The sequence below is a fragment of the Gavia stellata genome, chromosome 4, assembly GCF_030936135.1.
Source record: "Gavia stellata isolate bGavSte3 chromosome 4, bGavSte3.hap2, whole genome shotgun sequence".
NCBI lineage: Eukaryota > Metazoa > Chordata > Aves > Gaviiformes > Gaviidae > Gavia > Gavia stellata.
This window is the reverse complement of record NC_082597.1, coordinates 56472076-56486560: the sequence shown is the minus strand read 5'-3', so window position 1 is coordinate 56486560 and position 14485 is coordinate 56472076. Positions and strand designations below refer to the sequence as shown.

General features: G+C 49.3%; 1 protein-coding gene across 4 annotated transcripts in view; it reads left to right on the top strand.

Moving 5' to 3' along the window:
• The window catches only part of ZC3H7B (zinc finger CCCH-type containing 7B), a 50436-nt gene extending 36202 nt beyond the window's left edge, over positions 1–14234 (top strand). For all 4 annotated transcript variants that reach the window (XM_059816189.1, XM_059816190.1, XM_059816188.1 and 1 more), the window contains exons 18-23: positions 3266–3399; positions 4982–5087; positions 6465–6573; positions 8325–8458; positions 9267–9430; positions 10205–14234. In XM_059816189.1, the coding sequence (XP_059672172.1) occupies positions 3266–3399; positions 4982–5087; positions 6465–6573; positions 8325–8458; positions 9267–9430; positions 10205–10397 (840 nt within the window). In that variant the 3' untranslated portion in view covers positions 10398–14234. The remainder of the gene's footprint in view (positions 1–3265; positions 3400–4981; positions 5088–6464; positions 6574–8324; positions 8459–9266; positions 9431–10204) is intronic.
• The last annotated feature ends 251 nt before the right edge of the window (positions 14235–14485 follow it).

Genomic DNA, 14485 nt, shown 5'->3' with positions numbered 1-14485 from the left:
AGACAGAGTCAAGTCAGTCAGACGCATGTGTTTGCAATAGCAAACCATGGCTTTGGCATCAGCACGTACTCAGCCAGAGGGCTGTGCTCCGGGACGAGACACTGGCTTGCCGCCGAAGACCCTGGCGGGGCAGGACTAACGTATCTGTTGAGAGATGTTTATTCTTGCCATTATTTTCTCCCATCCAAGCAGGCTAACGTGACTCAGAGTTTTCTCAGCGTCCTTCCAGCTTTTGAAGTTGGCTGCATGGCAAAGACAGCTTCCCAGGAGTGCTGTAAAAGCAGACCCCTCCTTCCTACCATCCTGTATGATCCATGCTCACCCTGGACCCCTCTGGTCAGTGGAAGCAAAGTCACTCCCAGGAATTTTGCTGCAGTTTTGTCACAGCTGCCAGTTGGACTCAGTTAGTGGCTGGGGATATCCAGTTGTGGAGAAAAGGGGCAGGCAGAGTACAGGGACCCAGCAGCTGTGATGATGCAGGTCAGGAGACTTAGCAAGAAGTGGAAGATGAAGATACACTGCTTGCTAAACACCTGCCAGGGGGTCTCGCACTTGGCCCCACAAATTTGGCCCCATAGAGGCTGCTGTAGGCGTAAACCCAGTGGCCGCAGATTGAAGAGGCAGTCAGCAGGAGAGACTGTTGTAGGTAACTGGGTGTCCTCCCCTTGCATCCATAGGAATTGAGGGGTTTTAGCACTCGTTTTTTCTGCATTTTGAGGGCTATTGCTTTTACTCCACTAGCCAGCTGCAGAACCCCCATAAAAACTGGCCTCAGAATTAGCAATTTAATCATGGAGAGGAGAGGAAAGTCTCTAAGAAGGGTTACTTGCACCTAAGTACAGCTCACTCGGTTAGGTGGCTGAGTAACCTGGGCTCCTCATATAGTCCCCCGAGGTATGTGGCTCCTCCAGAGAGCATTTCAGTACTGCTGAGACGGTCTCCTGAAGTTGGGAGACACGAGTGGTCGTGTTGGGGCTGTTGCTTTCTGCAAAACCTAAAGTGGAGAGCTGTCGTGCCAAAGACTTTTATTTATTTGGTTGCCATGGTGCATAGCTAAGACTATATTGTCTGGCTTCACAGCAAGGGGTGGTGCCACAGCCCGAGGCACTTTTGCCTGGCTTCGTCTGCTAGAGCCTCATGTGATACTAATTTCCACACTGGTGGTTATCAGCAGCCTGCCAGGTATGTGTCTTGCCTTTACAAATACAGTCATGTAGCAGCAGCAGCAGCTTTGATTTTTCACTTGGCTCCTAATCCCCTGGGAGCATACATGCCCACTGGATTGACCAGCAGTTTGCATGACTCTGATGAAGAAATGCATGGGGCTGCTTTTGGTTAAGAATTTGTGGAAAAAGAGCCTAGATTGCCAGAATTACCTGAGAAACATTTTCTTTATCTCTGATCTATTTTGCCTTCTGGAACCACTCAATTTTTATTTTTGCTAGGTCAGTAGATTTGAGCCAAGCTTCCTGGCTGTGCTGAGAGATCTGTCACCTGGAGGATTATATGACAGATAGCATGGCGCTGGTAAAAGGGAATATGCCAGTGGTGCCATTTTCTTACCTTAGGCCTGTAGGTTTGGTGGGTCAGTGGTGAGCTGTAGTGTAACTTCCTTTGGAGACCAAGTGGAGATTAAAACTACTGTTCAAAGGCCACATGTCTGAGAGAGAGGCACTTTACTGCCTTCTATGATATCCCAGGTCTCAACCCTGCTTATCCTGCAGCCGGCTGCTTTGATGTGTTCTTGGTGGTCACCAGCACTGGTGAAAGCTGACAGATGAACGAGTCATGTGCTGGATGCCACCAGAAAGGCCGTCTTGCAGGTGAGTAGGCCAGAATCACCGCTGCTTTTCAAGAGAGATGATGGTTCTCTGGAAGTGTCCTTTTGCTGGGACATCCAGAGCAGCGATGGCCTCTTGTAGTCAGCACAGGCAAAGGTCAGCTCTCCGGTCAGCTTTTCACAGCGATGGAGGACCTTTTATATGTCAGCTGTGCTCCTCTGAAAGACTAGGTCTGGAGGAGGCAGAGTGGTAGTCGACAGCTTATGTGGTGTTTCCTGGGAGATGCTTTGATTCTCCACCGCCTGTGCTTGCTGTTTTCCCTTTGCCAAGGGATGCACATAGGGTCCATGCTACTGCTAATCAATTGCTGGCAGAAGCCTGCTCCTCGGGGATATGGTTTGCCTGTCTGCTCATTGTTAGATGCTCAGGGTTAGAAGTCAAGGCATGGCAGCTGGGATGGGCTGCTTATGTGGTTAGCAGTCAGAGAGCTGTTTTAGTGGTACATGACCTTTGTGCTTCACGGCTGGCTTGATGACCAGCGTATTCTCTTGTACCCTCACATACTGCCGTGCTCAGGGCCACTAGCGTCCAGTCAGGTTTGCTCTTTGGTTTGGGAATAAACTGAGACACCAGCCTCATGTATTCCAGTGGTGATACAGAATGCAAATGGCTTTCCAGGGATTTGCTCAGAAAACACGAGGCAGTGGTGATATGGGACTGGCCCCTTTTTTTTTCTCCACGATCTGTTAGTCATAATCCCAAAACAGCCTTCTCATGGGGACAGGTAGAAGGCCAACCAAGTGAAGTGGCTGAGAGGATATGAAATATATGCATTGATGGTTGTATCTCTGTCCAGAGATCATGATTAACTGCCTGTGAAACCCCGTGCAAAGGAACTGTGAGAGATGGAAACCTGCTCAGAAATGGCTTGGAAAGGGTATCAACAAGAGGACCCAGCTCTGACTTCAGTGTGTCAAATGCTAGACATGACATGAACCTCTTGGTCCAAAAGCAGGAGTGATGGGTCCTGTGCTGTGGCACAGTCTGGCTTCCTCCCAACGGGGCTCCCTCAGCTGTGCAAGTGAGCTCTCTCCATGGGTAGCGAGGGGGACGTGGATTGCCCTCCCTGCAAGGAAGAGGGGATTAAGCGCTGGGGCAGGTCTCACAGAGCTCGTCTGTACACGGAGATAGGCTGCAGGGGTTTCACAGCCAAGCCTGGTCAGTGCTTGAAGCTGCCAGGACAGCTGTGCTTTTGGCCAGACGTCAAAGCCTGTCAAATCATGCTGAAGCAAGTGGTGGTTTTGCTGCTGTCTGGTATCTCAACAGGCCACCAGCTAACGCTGGCAAAGGAGAGCTGGGCTGTCTCTGATTTAATCTGGCTTGTCACTGGCACACGGGCATGTGGGGAGCCACCAGCATCTCTGTGGCAGTTTGGGGGGTGCGTTTTGGCTCTGTTCGCCTGAGGTTGTGGTTCTCTTCCCCAGGCTTCTCCCCGGGCTCCCACGTCAAGCACCTTTGACCTCCAGATGAAATTTGTGTGTGGACAGTGCTGGAGGAACGGGCAGCTGGTGGAGCCAGATAAAGACCTCAAGTACTGTAGTGCCAAAGCCCGCCACTGGTGAGCAATGCAACCTTCTCTTTCCCCTACCCCTCCTCAAGGGCAGGAATTTCTCCTCTTACCTTCTCCAGGGCTTCATTTGGCTTCTTTGGAAGAGACTATAAGGTTTCCTAGCAGCCTCTCACTGCTCAGGGTGTTTGTCACTATAACAAGCATTGCAGATAGCTGTTTTCCAGTTTCCAGCTCTCTTCTTTACTGTTTGTATTTGCTGCCAGCATTGTGCAGACTGTTACTCCTGGTGCCTGCAGTCCAGCTCCCACAATTCCCTTTTTTCCCAGTTGCTATAATTTCTTCTTAGTAAGGTCATTAATTATAGTTCTCATCTGCACTTATGTATACTCCTAGCTGTTTGCAGATGTCTGTCAGGTCACTATCAGCAAGGATTCAAGGTATTCTGATTCCTTTTAAATTAATTTTCTTGGCTCTTTCACTGCTTTGGTTGCTCTTCTCTGATGCATGTCTTACCTGTTTGCACCTCCTGGTTCCTTGGGGCCCGTGAGGATGTTCAGTGTGATAGAATCATAGAATAGTTTGGATTGGAAGGGACCTTTAAAGGTCATCTACTCCAATGCCCCCTGCAATGAGCAGGGACATGTTCAACTAGATCAGGTTGCTCAGAGCCCCATCCAGCCTGACCTTGAATGTTTCCAGGGATGGGGGCATCTATCACCTCTCTGGGTTGTTCCAGTGATTCAACACTCTCATTGTAAAAATTTTCTTCCTTGTATCTAGCCTGAATCTACCCTCTTTTAGTTTAAAACCGTTACCCCTTGTCCTATCGCTACAGGCCCTACTAAAAAGTTTGTCCCCATCTTTCTTATAAGCCCCCTGGAAGAGGAATATCAGCTGGGAAGACACCCTTGGGTCATGGAAACTGTGGCCCATCTCACCCAAGCAGCCTGGCAGGATAGGATGGAAGGGTTTATAGGACTTCACTTCCCATAACACAAGCTGCAAAGGCACAGTCCAGCAACCTATTGCAAATGTAAGACCTTTGTTGAAAAAGAGTTAGAAGCAGCAGTTGCTGGAGGAAGTGAGCAGGTGAGGATCACTTCCTGGAACAGGAAGGATAACTCCTCTTTGTGCAGCTGCTGAATAGAGCTGGGGGTTTTGTGCAGGGTATCTCCTGGTGATTGCTTGCTGGAGCTGCAGGAGAATTAATACTTCCTGTTCATAAGACAGTGCTTGTAATGACTTGCATTTCTACTGCACCTTTCAAGCAGAAAATATTCCCAAATGTTTTTCATGGATCTGATTGCACAAGAACTGGCTGTGTCAAAGGGTGGAATGCAGCTGTTTAGTAATTCATGGTGATGCCATGTGAGACTTGGGGGAGACTTTTGTGGCTTTATGAGAAGAGGTACCCCAAGAAATATGTGATAAATAGAGGGAGAAATCCTCCTAAACACCCTTCTTGTGGCTTCTCTGTCACAGATGGGCGTGTCTAGGAGTGGCCAGATAGTGCAGGGACAAGCTGGACAGGAGGATTTGGTCATCTCTCAATATTTAATGGTCTCTGAGGAAAACAAAATCTTGTTCTGGTCTTCCTTTTGCCTCTCATGATTTATTCTCTCTTCTTCAGTTGGACGAAGGAACGTCGCGTCCTGCTGGTGATGTCCAAAGCAAAGAAGAAGTGGGTGTCTGTCCGACCACTGCCTTCCATCCGCAACTTCCCACAGCAATATGATGTAAGCCCCATGCCCGGCATGGCCAGGTGCCCCTTCCCCTTCCCTCCCACCATGGTGCAGTGCTTTGAGGGCTGGTCCCTTGTAGACCTGGCAGGGAGGCAGGCACATGTTGGCTGGGGTAGGAGGCAAGGACAGGCTGATGGCAGCAAGATCTCAAACACATCCTGCAAAAAGGTGGAACAGAAAAAGGATCAGCACCCGTTTAAACCACCCTGCACATGTATGCAAGTTTCTGATGTTGCTGTTAATGCAGTCACCGACTGAAGAAGTGGCTGGCACAGGGTTTGGAAATGAGATTTAAGTCTCCATTTAGGTCAGGGTTTCTCAATATGGGTGAGAGGTGAGACACAGCACTTGGGAGAAGCCTATCCCTGCTTTTGCTGTGGCTGTGCTGCTGTAGATTGTGAAACTTGCTCGCAATGTGTTTTGAAAGCAAAACTAAAAACTCAGCTGAAAAGCCACAGGCTGTGAGGAAAACTACAGATACCCAACCCCAGCCCTGAATATAACAATTGATAGTTTCTCTCTCCTTTGCTTTCCCCCTGAAAGGAGAAAGCTCCTCTCCTTTTACCCTATGGGATCTGCTACCCTTAGTCCATGGGCAGGCACAAGGCCATGTGTGAGGCCTTGAATGCTTTTCAGTTGCAGGCCAGTTGCTAGAAGCTGGAGTGGGGGAGCAAAAGTTATTTACAGCTGCTGCAGTAGGAGACGAGGCCAGCAGGTGAGTCGTAGATCATGCAGCAAAGCAGTTTGCCATACGAGTGTGTGCATTGCCTGAGCTGCCACCCAGCTCCAGCCAGAGAGGAACAGTGTTGTCTCTTCCACCCAGTTTGTGTGGGCCAGCTGGTCTCCACACTGCTGTCCTCTGGTGACAGGACTGGTGGAGAAGAGAAAATCATTGAATATGATGCTTGGAAAGCTTCTCATTTTCTCTAGCAATGATGCTGTTGGTAGCTGTAAGGTAAAGTTTTGCGTGCTAGTTCAGTCTAAGCAACCCATAAGGCTGCTCTTCACCCACTTTGGGAACCAGCAACTTCACCAGCAGGAGACACTGTTGGGTCGATCCAGGTTGCTCCCTGCTGTTGCTCCCTCCTCAGGGCCAGCGCCAAGCATACCTGCACCAGGTTGCCTATGGAAATGGCAACGAGAGAAGCCAGGTGCTGAACTGAGCTGTCTGTGTGTTTATAGGGAAGTCTTTACCTTCCAAGTCATCAGGAGCTTGAGGAAAAGAAGCATGCATTAATGATGTATGAAGTGTCCTGTTTGTGACCTCTCCTATGTGCAGTTTAATGCCCCGCCTGGTTATTTGGACCCACTTACCCCTCTAGCAAGGAGTGTTTGTGCAGATGCTAAATTTTGCTGTCTGTCTTTTAACAGTTGTGTATCCATGCACAAAATGGCAGGAAATGCCAGTATGTGGGCAACTGCTCCTTTGCCCACAGCCCTGAGGAGAGAGACATGTGGACCTTCATGAAGGAAAATAAAAGTAAGTGGGGGAAACATGGGCCAGAGAGTTTGGGGAGAGGGAAGACGACATTTGGGCAGTGGATGCAGGGTCTGTTAAGACGTACTCATGACAACAGAGACAGGACTGGACAGAGCTGGTACCATGAGTTTAGCTGGGATTATGGGGCAGGTCTGTCAACAGTACTTTAAAGCTGCTCTTTTCTTAAGCGTGCATGTATATCTTGAGTCCCTTGCTCTGGAACTAGTGCACATTGGTCCCATGTCTTGCATTGCTCCATTGCTGCCCTCCCTTTCTGCAGCTCTTTGAATCTACCCTGTGCTGTCCCTCCAGTTGCCTGTACTGTCCCAGGCCTGGCTCCATATGGAGCTCTGCCAAAGCACCAGTCCTGACCTGTAGTTGCTCCTGTATCTTTCTTGTCTGTCTTGTATCTGCCTTGGCTTTCTTGCCCATTTCTGCTCGTATTCCTTGCTCCTGGGCTGCGGCACTCCCTGCTCATGGCATTGTATTCAAAGGGGTGGTTTTGAGATCCTGAATGAGAACATCATTGGGTGGTGCCTTTGTGGAGGAGCTTGTCTGGAATTAATTATGCAGGCTCCCAACTTACCTTTTGGGGGATAGTCGGGGGGTTGCCCGTGTCCTGGGTGGCCAGCTCTCTGGCAGCAATCCTTGTTTATTCAGACCAACAGCAAGCTGGGAAAAAAGACTCTTTTTGCAAGGTCCAGTTGTTCAGGTGCTCACCTAGCTCTATTGGGTGATGCTGGAAAGCTTGAAGGGTTTCAGGCCTGCCCTGAGTTTGTTCAGTATTTATACTTGGATGGAGGGTCTTTCTCATTGCTGGGCCAAACACTGTTATTTGTTACAGTTCAAGTAATTTCATTGCTGAGGCCTTTAAAGCACATCAGACCAGTCTGGGTGTGTTTGCTCAAGCACAAAGGTGAATCTTCAAATGACAGCATTTTTTCAGTTTGGGGGAATTTGCATTCATTATCCCCAATTGCCTTGAGTTCCTCAATTACACATTTAGCGAGTAGTAAATCACTAACGCATCGCACTTACAGCATCGCATCGGTGTCTGCAAACATTTATGTTTCCATAGCCTCTCTCAGGAGCTGATCTTGGAAAGGCAGATGTGCAGTCAAAGCTTGCAGCCAAAATTTCCCTTCCCACTAGTATCCTGAGTGGGTTTTAAACTAAAAGCACCAAGAGATGTCATCTGCACTCCTCCGGGCAGGTTTTGAACTTGGGACAAGCTATCATTAGGTCTTCCTCCCCTCCCCAGTGCTTCCTGTGGCCAGCTTGCTTAAGGGCCCTCCTCCCTCTCTAGTGAAGGTGAAGCATAGTCTTAGAGGGAAGGGACAGATCCAAATCCAGCCCCTGCCTTTGCTGTGGCTGGAGTGAGATGTCTGCTGAGCTCAAGCCAAATCAGGCCTGATGGAGAATCACCTCATGGGGTGAAGTCCATGGAGATCTTGGGGCACCTTCCCTCCTTCCTGAATGCTTTGTGTAGCTGTTGTCACAGTTGCCCCTTGACTCATAGAAGACACCTCCCCATGCCAGGTGTTGTGGTGTGTGAATTTGGTTCCTCTCCCCAGGGCTTTCATCTGAGGAGGTGACATCAGGCCTCCCAAGCACAGGCCTTCAGTCTGACGGCAGCTTCTGCTGTGCAGGAGAGGGGAGGGAAGGGCGGCCCTAGCATTTGTCCTTTTCTCATAGTTTGTGCACGGTGTGGGAGGTTGTCGTGAGTGACTTCACGGGTCGCCTTTGTGCAGTACTAGATATGCAGCAGACCTATGACATGTGGCTAAAGAAACATAATCCTGGGAAGCCTGGAGAGGGGACACCACTCACCTCACGAGAAGGGGAGAAACAGATCCAGATGCCCACCGACTACGCTGACATCATGGTAATCAGCTGATCTCTTGTCCTTCATCCCTCCTCCTCCTCCTTAGTGCTGATAGCCTGCCCTCTCCTGTGGTCCAGGTGTGAGCTAGCCAGGACTGTGTTGCTCTTGTGGGAAAGAGCCTGTGCTCTTTGTGTAGGTTAAATGGACAGCTTGAAGCAGCACAGCAAGGGTGGCACAGATGAGGCAGGAAGGGATTGACCCAGGGTCAGCAAGGCTCTGCAATGGCTTTTCTGTTAATGCTTGAGTCAGTAGGAGTCTACCTTAGCTTCCCATCTGTATGGGCTCAGCCTCTCCCCAGGGATCCTGCATGCTCTTGGAAAAGCTGGCAAAGCCATTGCTGGCCCGTTGGAAAAAAGGGAGAAGGTTGGAGAAAAGCTGGGTCTGGAGCACAGAGGCCTGGGAAAACTAGAGGCAGATGTGTCTCCTTAGTCCAGGGGTGGTGGCTGGTGTAAGAGTTTGTGCTCCTGAAGAGTCCTTCATTGCCTGTGCACCCGGGGGCTGTGCAGTCAGACCCCGTCTGGGCCATCAGCAGAGGCAGGGGGACTGTGTCAGTGAACTGAGCCGTCCTGTTCTCTGAGCCCATTCGAGCCGTAGGTAGACCTCAACAAAGCATCTCCTCTGCTCCCCCTTAGTGGCAGCATGATGCCTTGAAGATGACATGGCAGCGAAGTGTGGGAGGTTGTAGACTGAGCAGAGCTTCCAGGGTGCTCTGGAAGGAGAGGGGGAGAGGCAGTGCCAGCACAGGGAAGGCCGATGGGTGTGACTGTTAACGCACTGACTGGCCCTTTGCCCTGTCTGCACTGGTTAGATGGGCTACCACTGCTGGCTCTGTGGCAAGAACAGCAACAGCAAGAAGCAATGGCAGCAGCATATCCAGTCGGAGAAGCACAAGGAGAAGGTCTTCACCTCAGACAGTGACTCCAGCTGCTGGAGCTACCGCTTCCCCATGGGCGAGTTCCGGCTCTGCGAAAGGTACCGTTGCCTCATCTCCCTCCTGTGCTGCTGCTGCAGGGACGGGGCAACAGGCCCAGGGCCTCCATTATCCCTCCTCCTCCTCCTTCACCACCACCTCCTCCTCCTCTCATGGAGTCCCCGGGGACTTCCGCTTGGAGGAGGAGTGGGATGAACTGACAGGTTTGGGTGATGGTGAGGCTACTTTTGGATCCCAGAGGTGCTCAGCCACACTACTGAGCGGTAAAAATACATTTCTGAGCACATGTCTTTAGAAAATGAGAGCGAGCTTCATATCTGCACCTGTGCCCTCCTTAGCCAGGATCCTCTTAGCTCTCGGGCTGCTAAACAGTCTGCTCGGCCCGATGCTTGGGGGAATCCCAGGTGCTTTATTAAACGGTTTGAACATCTCACACCCTCTGAATGAGCGCCTTGAGGTCTCTTCAGGAGGCTTGCAATGGTTAGAAATGCCATTTTGGTTAGAGAGAAGGCTGTCTCTCATGGCTGTTACCTGGCATTTCCTCTCCTGTGTGGTGGTTTCTCCTCATCCCTGCTGGTCCACTTCCAGTTCACGTCGTTTTGTTCTGTTGACTAAATCCCCTCACAGACATTGCTCTGTTCGCTGCTCTGTTCCTGTGCCCAGCCTCCATGTTGCCTTCCCCAGCTGCCCGTGGGTTTGTAGGAGAAAGGAGACTTCACAGCATGTTTCAGTGGGCCCCAATTGAGTATCCCAGACAGGGAACTCAAAACCCTGTCCTGGGGGCGCCCTTCTGATCGCACTCCTTGTGCCGGCAGGTTCCAGAAGAGCAAGGCCTGCCCCGAAGGAGAGGAGTGTCGCTATGCCCACGGCCAAGACGAGCTGACGGAGTGGCTAGACCGGAGGGAGGTGCTGAAACAGAAACTGGCCAAAGCCCGCAAGGACATGCTGCTCTGCCCCAGGGATGACGACTTTGGGAAATACAACTTCCTATTGCGGGATGGCGTATAGTAAGGGTTGGGGGGGAAGCCTGTCGGCTGGAGAAACATGGGGCGGGTTTTCCAAGAGTGGCAGTAGCAGGGAGAGCGAGATCTGTGTCTCGCAAAGAGAACTTTTTCTTTTCTTTCGTTTTAAGATTATGAGACGATGATTTATTAGTGGTGAATGAAATCGTGAATTTGATTCTCCTTGGCCAGCGAACACCATGCTCACTGAGTTTGTGATACGTCTTCTCTCTCTTCTTTCCCCCAAATTCTCCTTCCTCTCCATCTTTTTGTTTTTGCTGTCCTTCATTCAAAGAAATTAATCCAGTCTGTACTGGGCTGCGAATTGGAGAATCTCTCCTTGTGTCATTCTCCTGCCCTTCAATTCAGAGTGTGGCTGCAGAGGTCTGGAGGACAAAGCTGAGAGAAAGGGCCAGACATCTGGTGAAAAGGTGACCATGAAGTTCATGTGCTCCTTTTCTCAGTGCTGCAGAGCAAGCCCCACTTACGCTGCTGCAGCCGGCCTGCTCTCCTGGGAGTTCAGTACCAGAAGAATTAGGAATTGAGGTGCAAAGAAGGAAAACTATTAGACCTGGCTTAAAACATCTAGGCTTAAGCTCCTGCTATCTATATTGCTCTGAGGCATCGCTTAAGCTCCTGCTGTCTATATTGCTCTGAGGCATCAACTGGCGCTGAGGAGGGTAACAGCCATCTGGTATAAAGAGTATAGCTAAAAGCAGCAAAGTAATAAAACTGCTTGCAGCAGCCGGAACTGTATTGTAAGTGACTTCAGACTGTTGCAGTACTGACTGTACCCAGAAAGCAAATTGGTGACTCCTCATTAGATGTCTTTCTCAGTGTGCAACAGGTATTCAGCGTGGGTAGTTTTGGTTTGGTTTTTTGGCTGGTGTGACTGGTGCAAGTAAGACTGAAGCCATCTAGAAGGTGTAGTGGAGACTGTGACACACCCTGTGTCACCATACTCCACGCAGCAGTATCAGTCAGGAAGAAGGCTGTAACCAAAAGGAGCCTGTGTTTCTGTGTTGCCTTGTGTCCTGAAGAAGAGGGAGGCAATGGGGTTCCCTTCTTGCTCTTTAAATGGCGTGTGTTACTGGTTATTTAGAGCTGTGTTTTTTCCTGCACTGCCAGAAGAACTGGCTGGGGACCCATTTAAAAAGACACCGTCGAGCAGCATGGGCGGTGCTTTGCTGATGGGAATTCAGCTGGAAGGGTGCTTACCAGCACCGCAGGTCCAGCCCCCTCCTCCTCGGAGCTGGGGCAGGGAGCTTGCGGACACACAGTGGAGCCAGGATGTGAACCAGGGCAGGGACCACGGTGGAGGGTGAGCAGCACAGTAGAACCCAGCCTGCTACTGTCCTGCCTGATGTGTGCCATGATGGGGGAACCGGTGATGCTGAGCTCTGGGCCAGGATTTTTGCCTTTTATAGTGGCAGCGGTGAGAGGCAGTACTGCTCTGTATGCCAGCCTTGTCCTTTCTGGCGATCTCATCCTGTAAGCAGTAAACATGTGTCCTGTCCTCAGCTTCCCTCTCCTTCTCTCTTCTGCAGTCCAGCTGCGCTCTGCAGGTTTGCATGCATGGATGGCACCATCCACTCAAACATGAACATGTCTCCCTCCCAGCCTTCGTGGGGGATGTCTTTTTCATACAGAATCTCCCAGGACAGCAAGCTCAGAGCCCTTGGGGCTGGTAGTGCTGTGTCCATGGTAAATACAATCTGGCCGTGAACTGCTTGGTGCTTTGGCATTGCTGGGTCCCCCTTTTCCCTCCCTGCTCCCATATACTTTGGGTTCCCAGCTTCAAGAGAGACGGGATGTGGAAATACAGGAGATGTGGAAATGCAGGAGATGCTGTAGGGGCAGCCGGCACCTTTCTAAACCAGCCTCCAGGTAGGTACATCAGCTCCACTGGGGTAGTTACGGCCCAGGAGCAGAGTGTGCTGCATGCTGGTCTTGGGTCTTTCCAGAGATACTATGTGCTCTAAGGAAGCTGAATGTGCCTCTGAGCTTGTTTCCCCTTCTTTAAAATGTGGATGGTGGTCACTTGTTTGGTATGAGCTTCCCTTCCTAGCTGTACAGCACCTTGAGATCTGGCCTGGAAGGGGCTAGGACCGTAACATCTGATGATACACAGGTGGCTTATTGGGAGAAGAGGGAAGTGGTTATTTCCATCTCTGCTCATGTGTGGGGAGAAGGACAAGATGGGGAAGGATCCATAGTGCTGTGGGGAAAGAGAGTGACCAAAACAGTATCAGACATGGCATTTTTTGAGTGGCCAGGTGCTGTATTTTCTCCTTTGCCCTTCGCTGTAGCTGTCGAGAACATACCTTCTCCTGGTACTCCTTGTGCTGAACTGGTCAACTTTATAAACAGAGAGAGACAGGGGAGGAGGTAGGCATCAGCTCCTGGGTTATCTTGTTCTGCTCTTCTTGGGCAGACACCAAGGAAGCGAATCTGGATTGGGGAACGTTGGAATGCGTTTTTATTTTTGAAACAAATCTGCATCTCTAGTGTGACTCTAGCGTTCGCTGCGCCGTGATTTCTCATATGATAACTTGTTTAGGTTACAGAGTGGATCGCTGTCCCCTCTCCCTGTCTCTGTGATGAGAGCCAAGCTGCTCAGCGGGGCTTCAGAGGGAGGGAGTGGGGACGAGGTGAGGAGAGGGTGAGCGTGCGTGAGGTGAGGGAGGCCCACCGTCACGTGGGTTGTGTCGAGTATCTCTTTTTGTTTTCCCTGATATGATAACCTGGTCTGTGGTGTTGCAGTACTTTGTCACCAGACTTGTTTCAGTGTGTATATATGTGACCCCTCCCATGAAGCATATATACACAGGTATTAAATATATTGCTCTATATAATATTATATGTGTGTGGTATCAAAGGAATCTTTTAAATGAGGGTAAAGGAAAAGGACTCAAGCCAGGAAACGCAGCATCTCCAGTTTAAATATGAAGCCTTTATTTGGGTTAGGGAAAGGGAAATAACAGAGGGGAGGGTTTTATATAGATCGGTATAAATTTTGAGATGGGACAGGTTTCCCTGTTCACATTTTTGAAACCCCCTAGGATGTCCTCACAGTCCCATCTCAGTGAAAGAGTATTATAACTAGCTAACTAGTGAGTAAAGTTTTAATAAGGCTTTGCTTATATTGTTTAAAGAGACATTGTGAAAGGCAGGAAGCTTCACACTTGACTCCCAGGCCTGCTTTATCAAGCCAAGAGGGTCTTCTTCAGCACGTTATGTACTTCCAGCAGAACTGCTCAGTGCTCATGGCCCTACAACACATAAACCACAAGAATTAGGGCTGCTTTAGTGGTGTGTTCACGAGACCCTGTGATAACTCTCTCTTTTCTTCATTCATGTGAGGGAAAAAGAAAATTTTGCAGCGCAGAACCAAATCTGACAGTTATTAACAAAAGAAGTGATGTTTGAATTGTATAACATTAGAAGAAAATCTCCTATCCTGTAAAATAACCGCAGACACACTCACACAGAGTAGAGACTTTGATTCAGATCAACTTCTTAAATGCTGAAGGACTTACTGAAAATCTTTTCCCAAATCCTTTGCTAGGGGCAGGGATTTAAGTGATGCTGGTGTTGGAGTTCACCTGACCTTTACAGGGGGAAGTAAAAAACCCAAAAAATACCCTACTTAGCTTGTATGAAACTGTATGTCAAAAATGGATGGATTTTAGCAGGTGAAATGAAAAGATAGCAAGGGGATGCTGCAGTTCTGAGCTGGGTAGTAATGATTTCAAGTTCTTTAATATGTCTTTGTATTAATATAATTTAAGAATACCACGCTTTACTATTAAAAACAAACTTAGTATCTTTCATAAGGTTTAGTATCAGGATAATAATGTAGATGTTTTAACAACATTTTTGGTTTTGTTCTTAAATAAAAAAAAACCCTAAACTTGCTTCTTTTAGCCTTTTTAATAGAAAATAAAAGTGTGCACTTTAAACCCTCTCCTGATCCAGTGTGTGTTTGCATTTTTCAAACAGCCCGCAAAAGCTTTTTATCTTGGTTTCAGGTTTCCTTACTGCAAGGAGGGAAGCAAAGGGAGGACTGCATGCATTGGATTGCTTTCGCTTTCT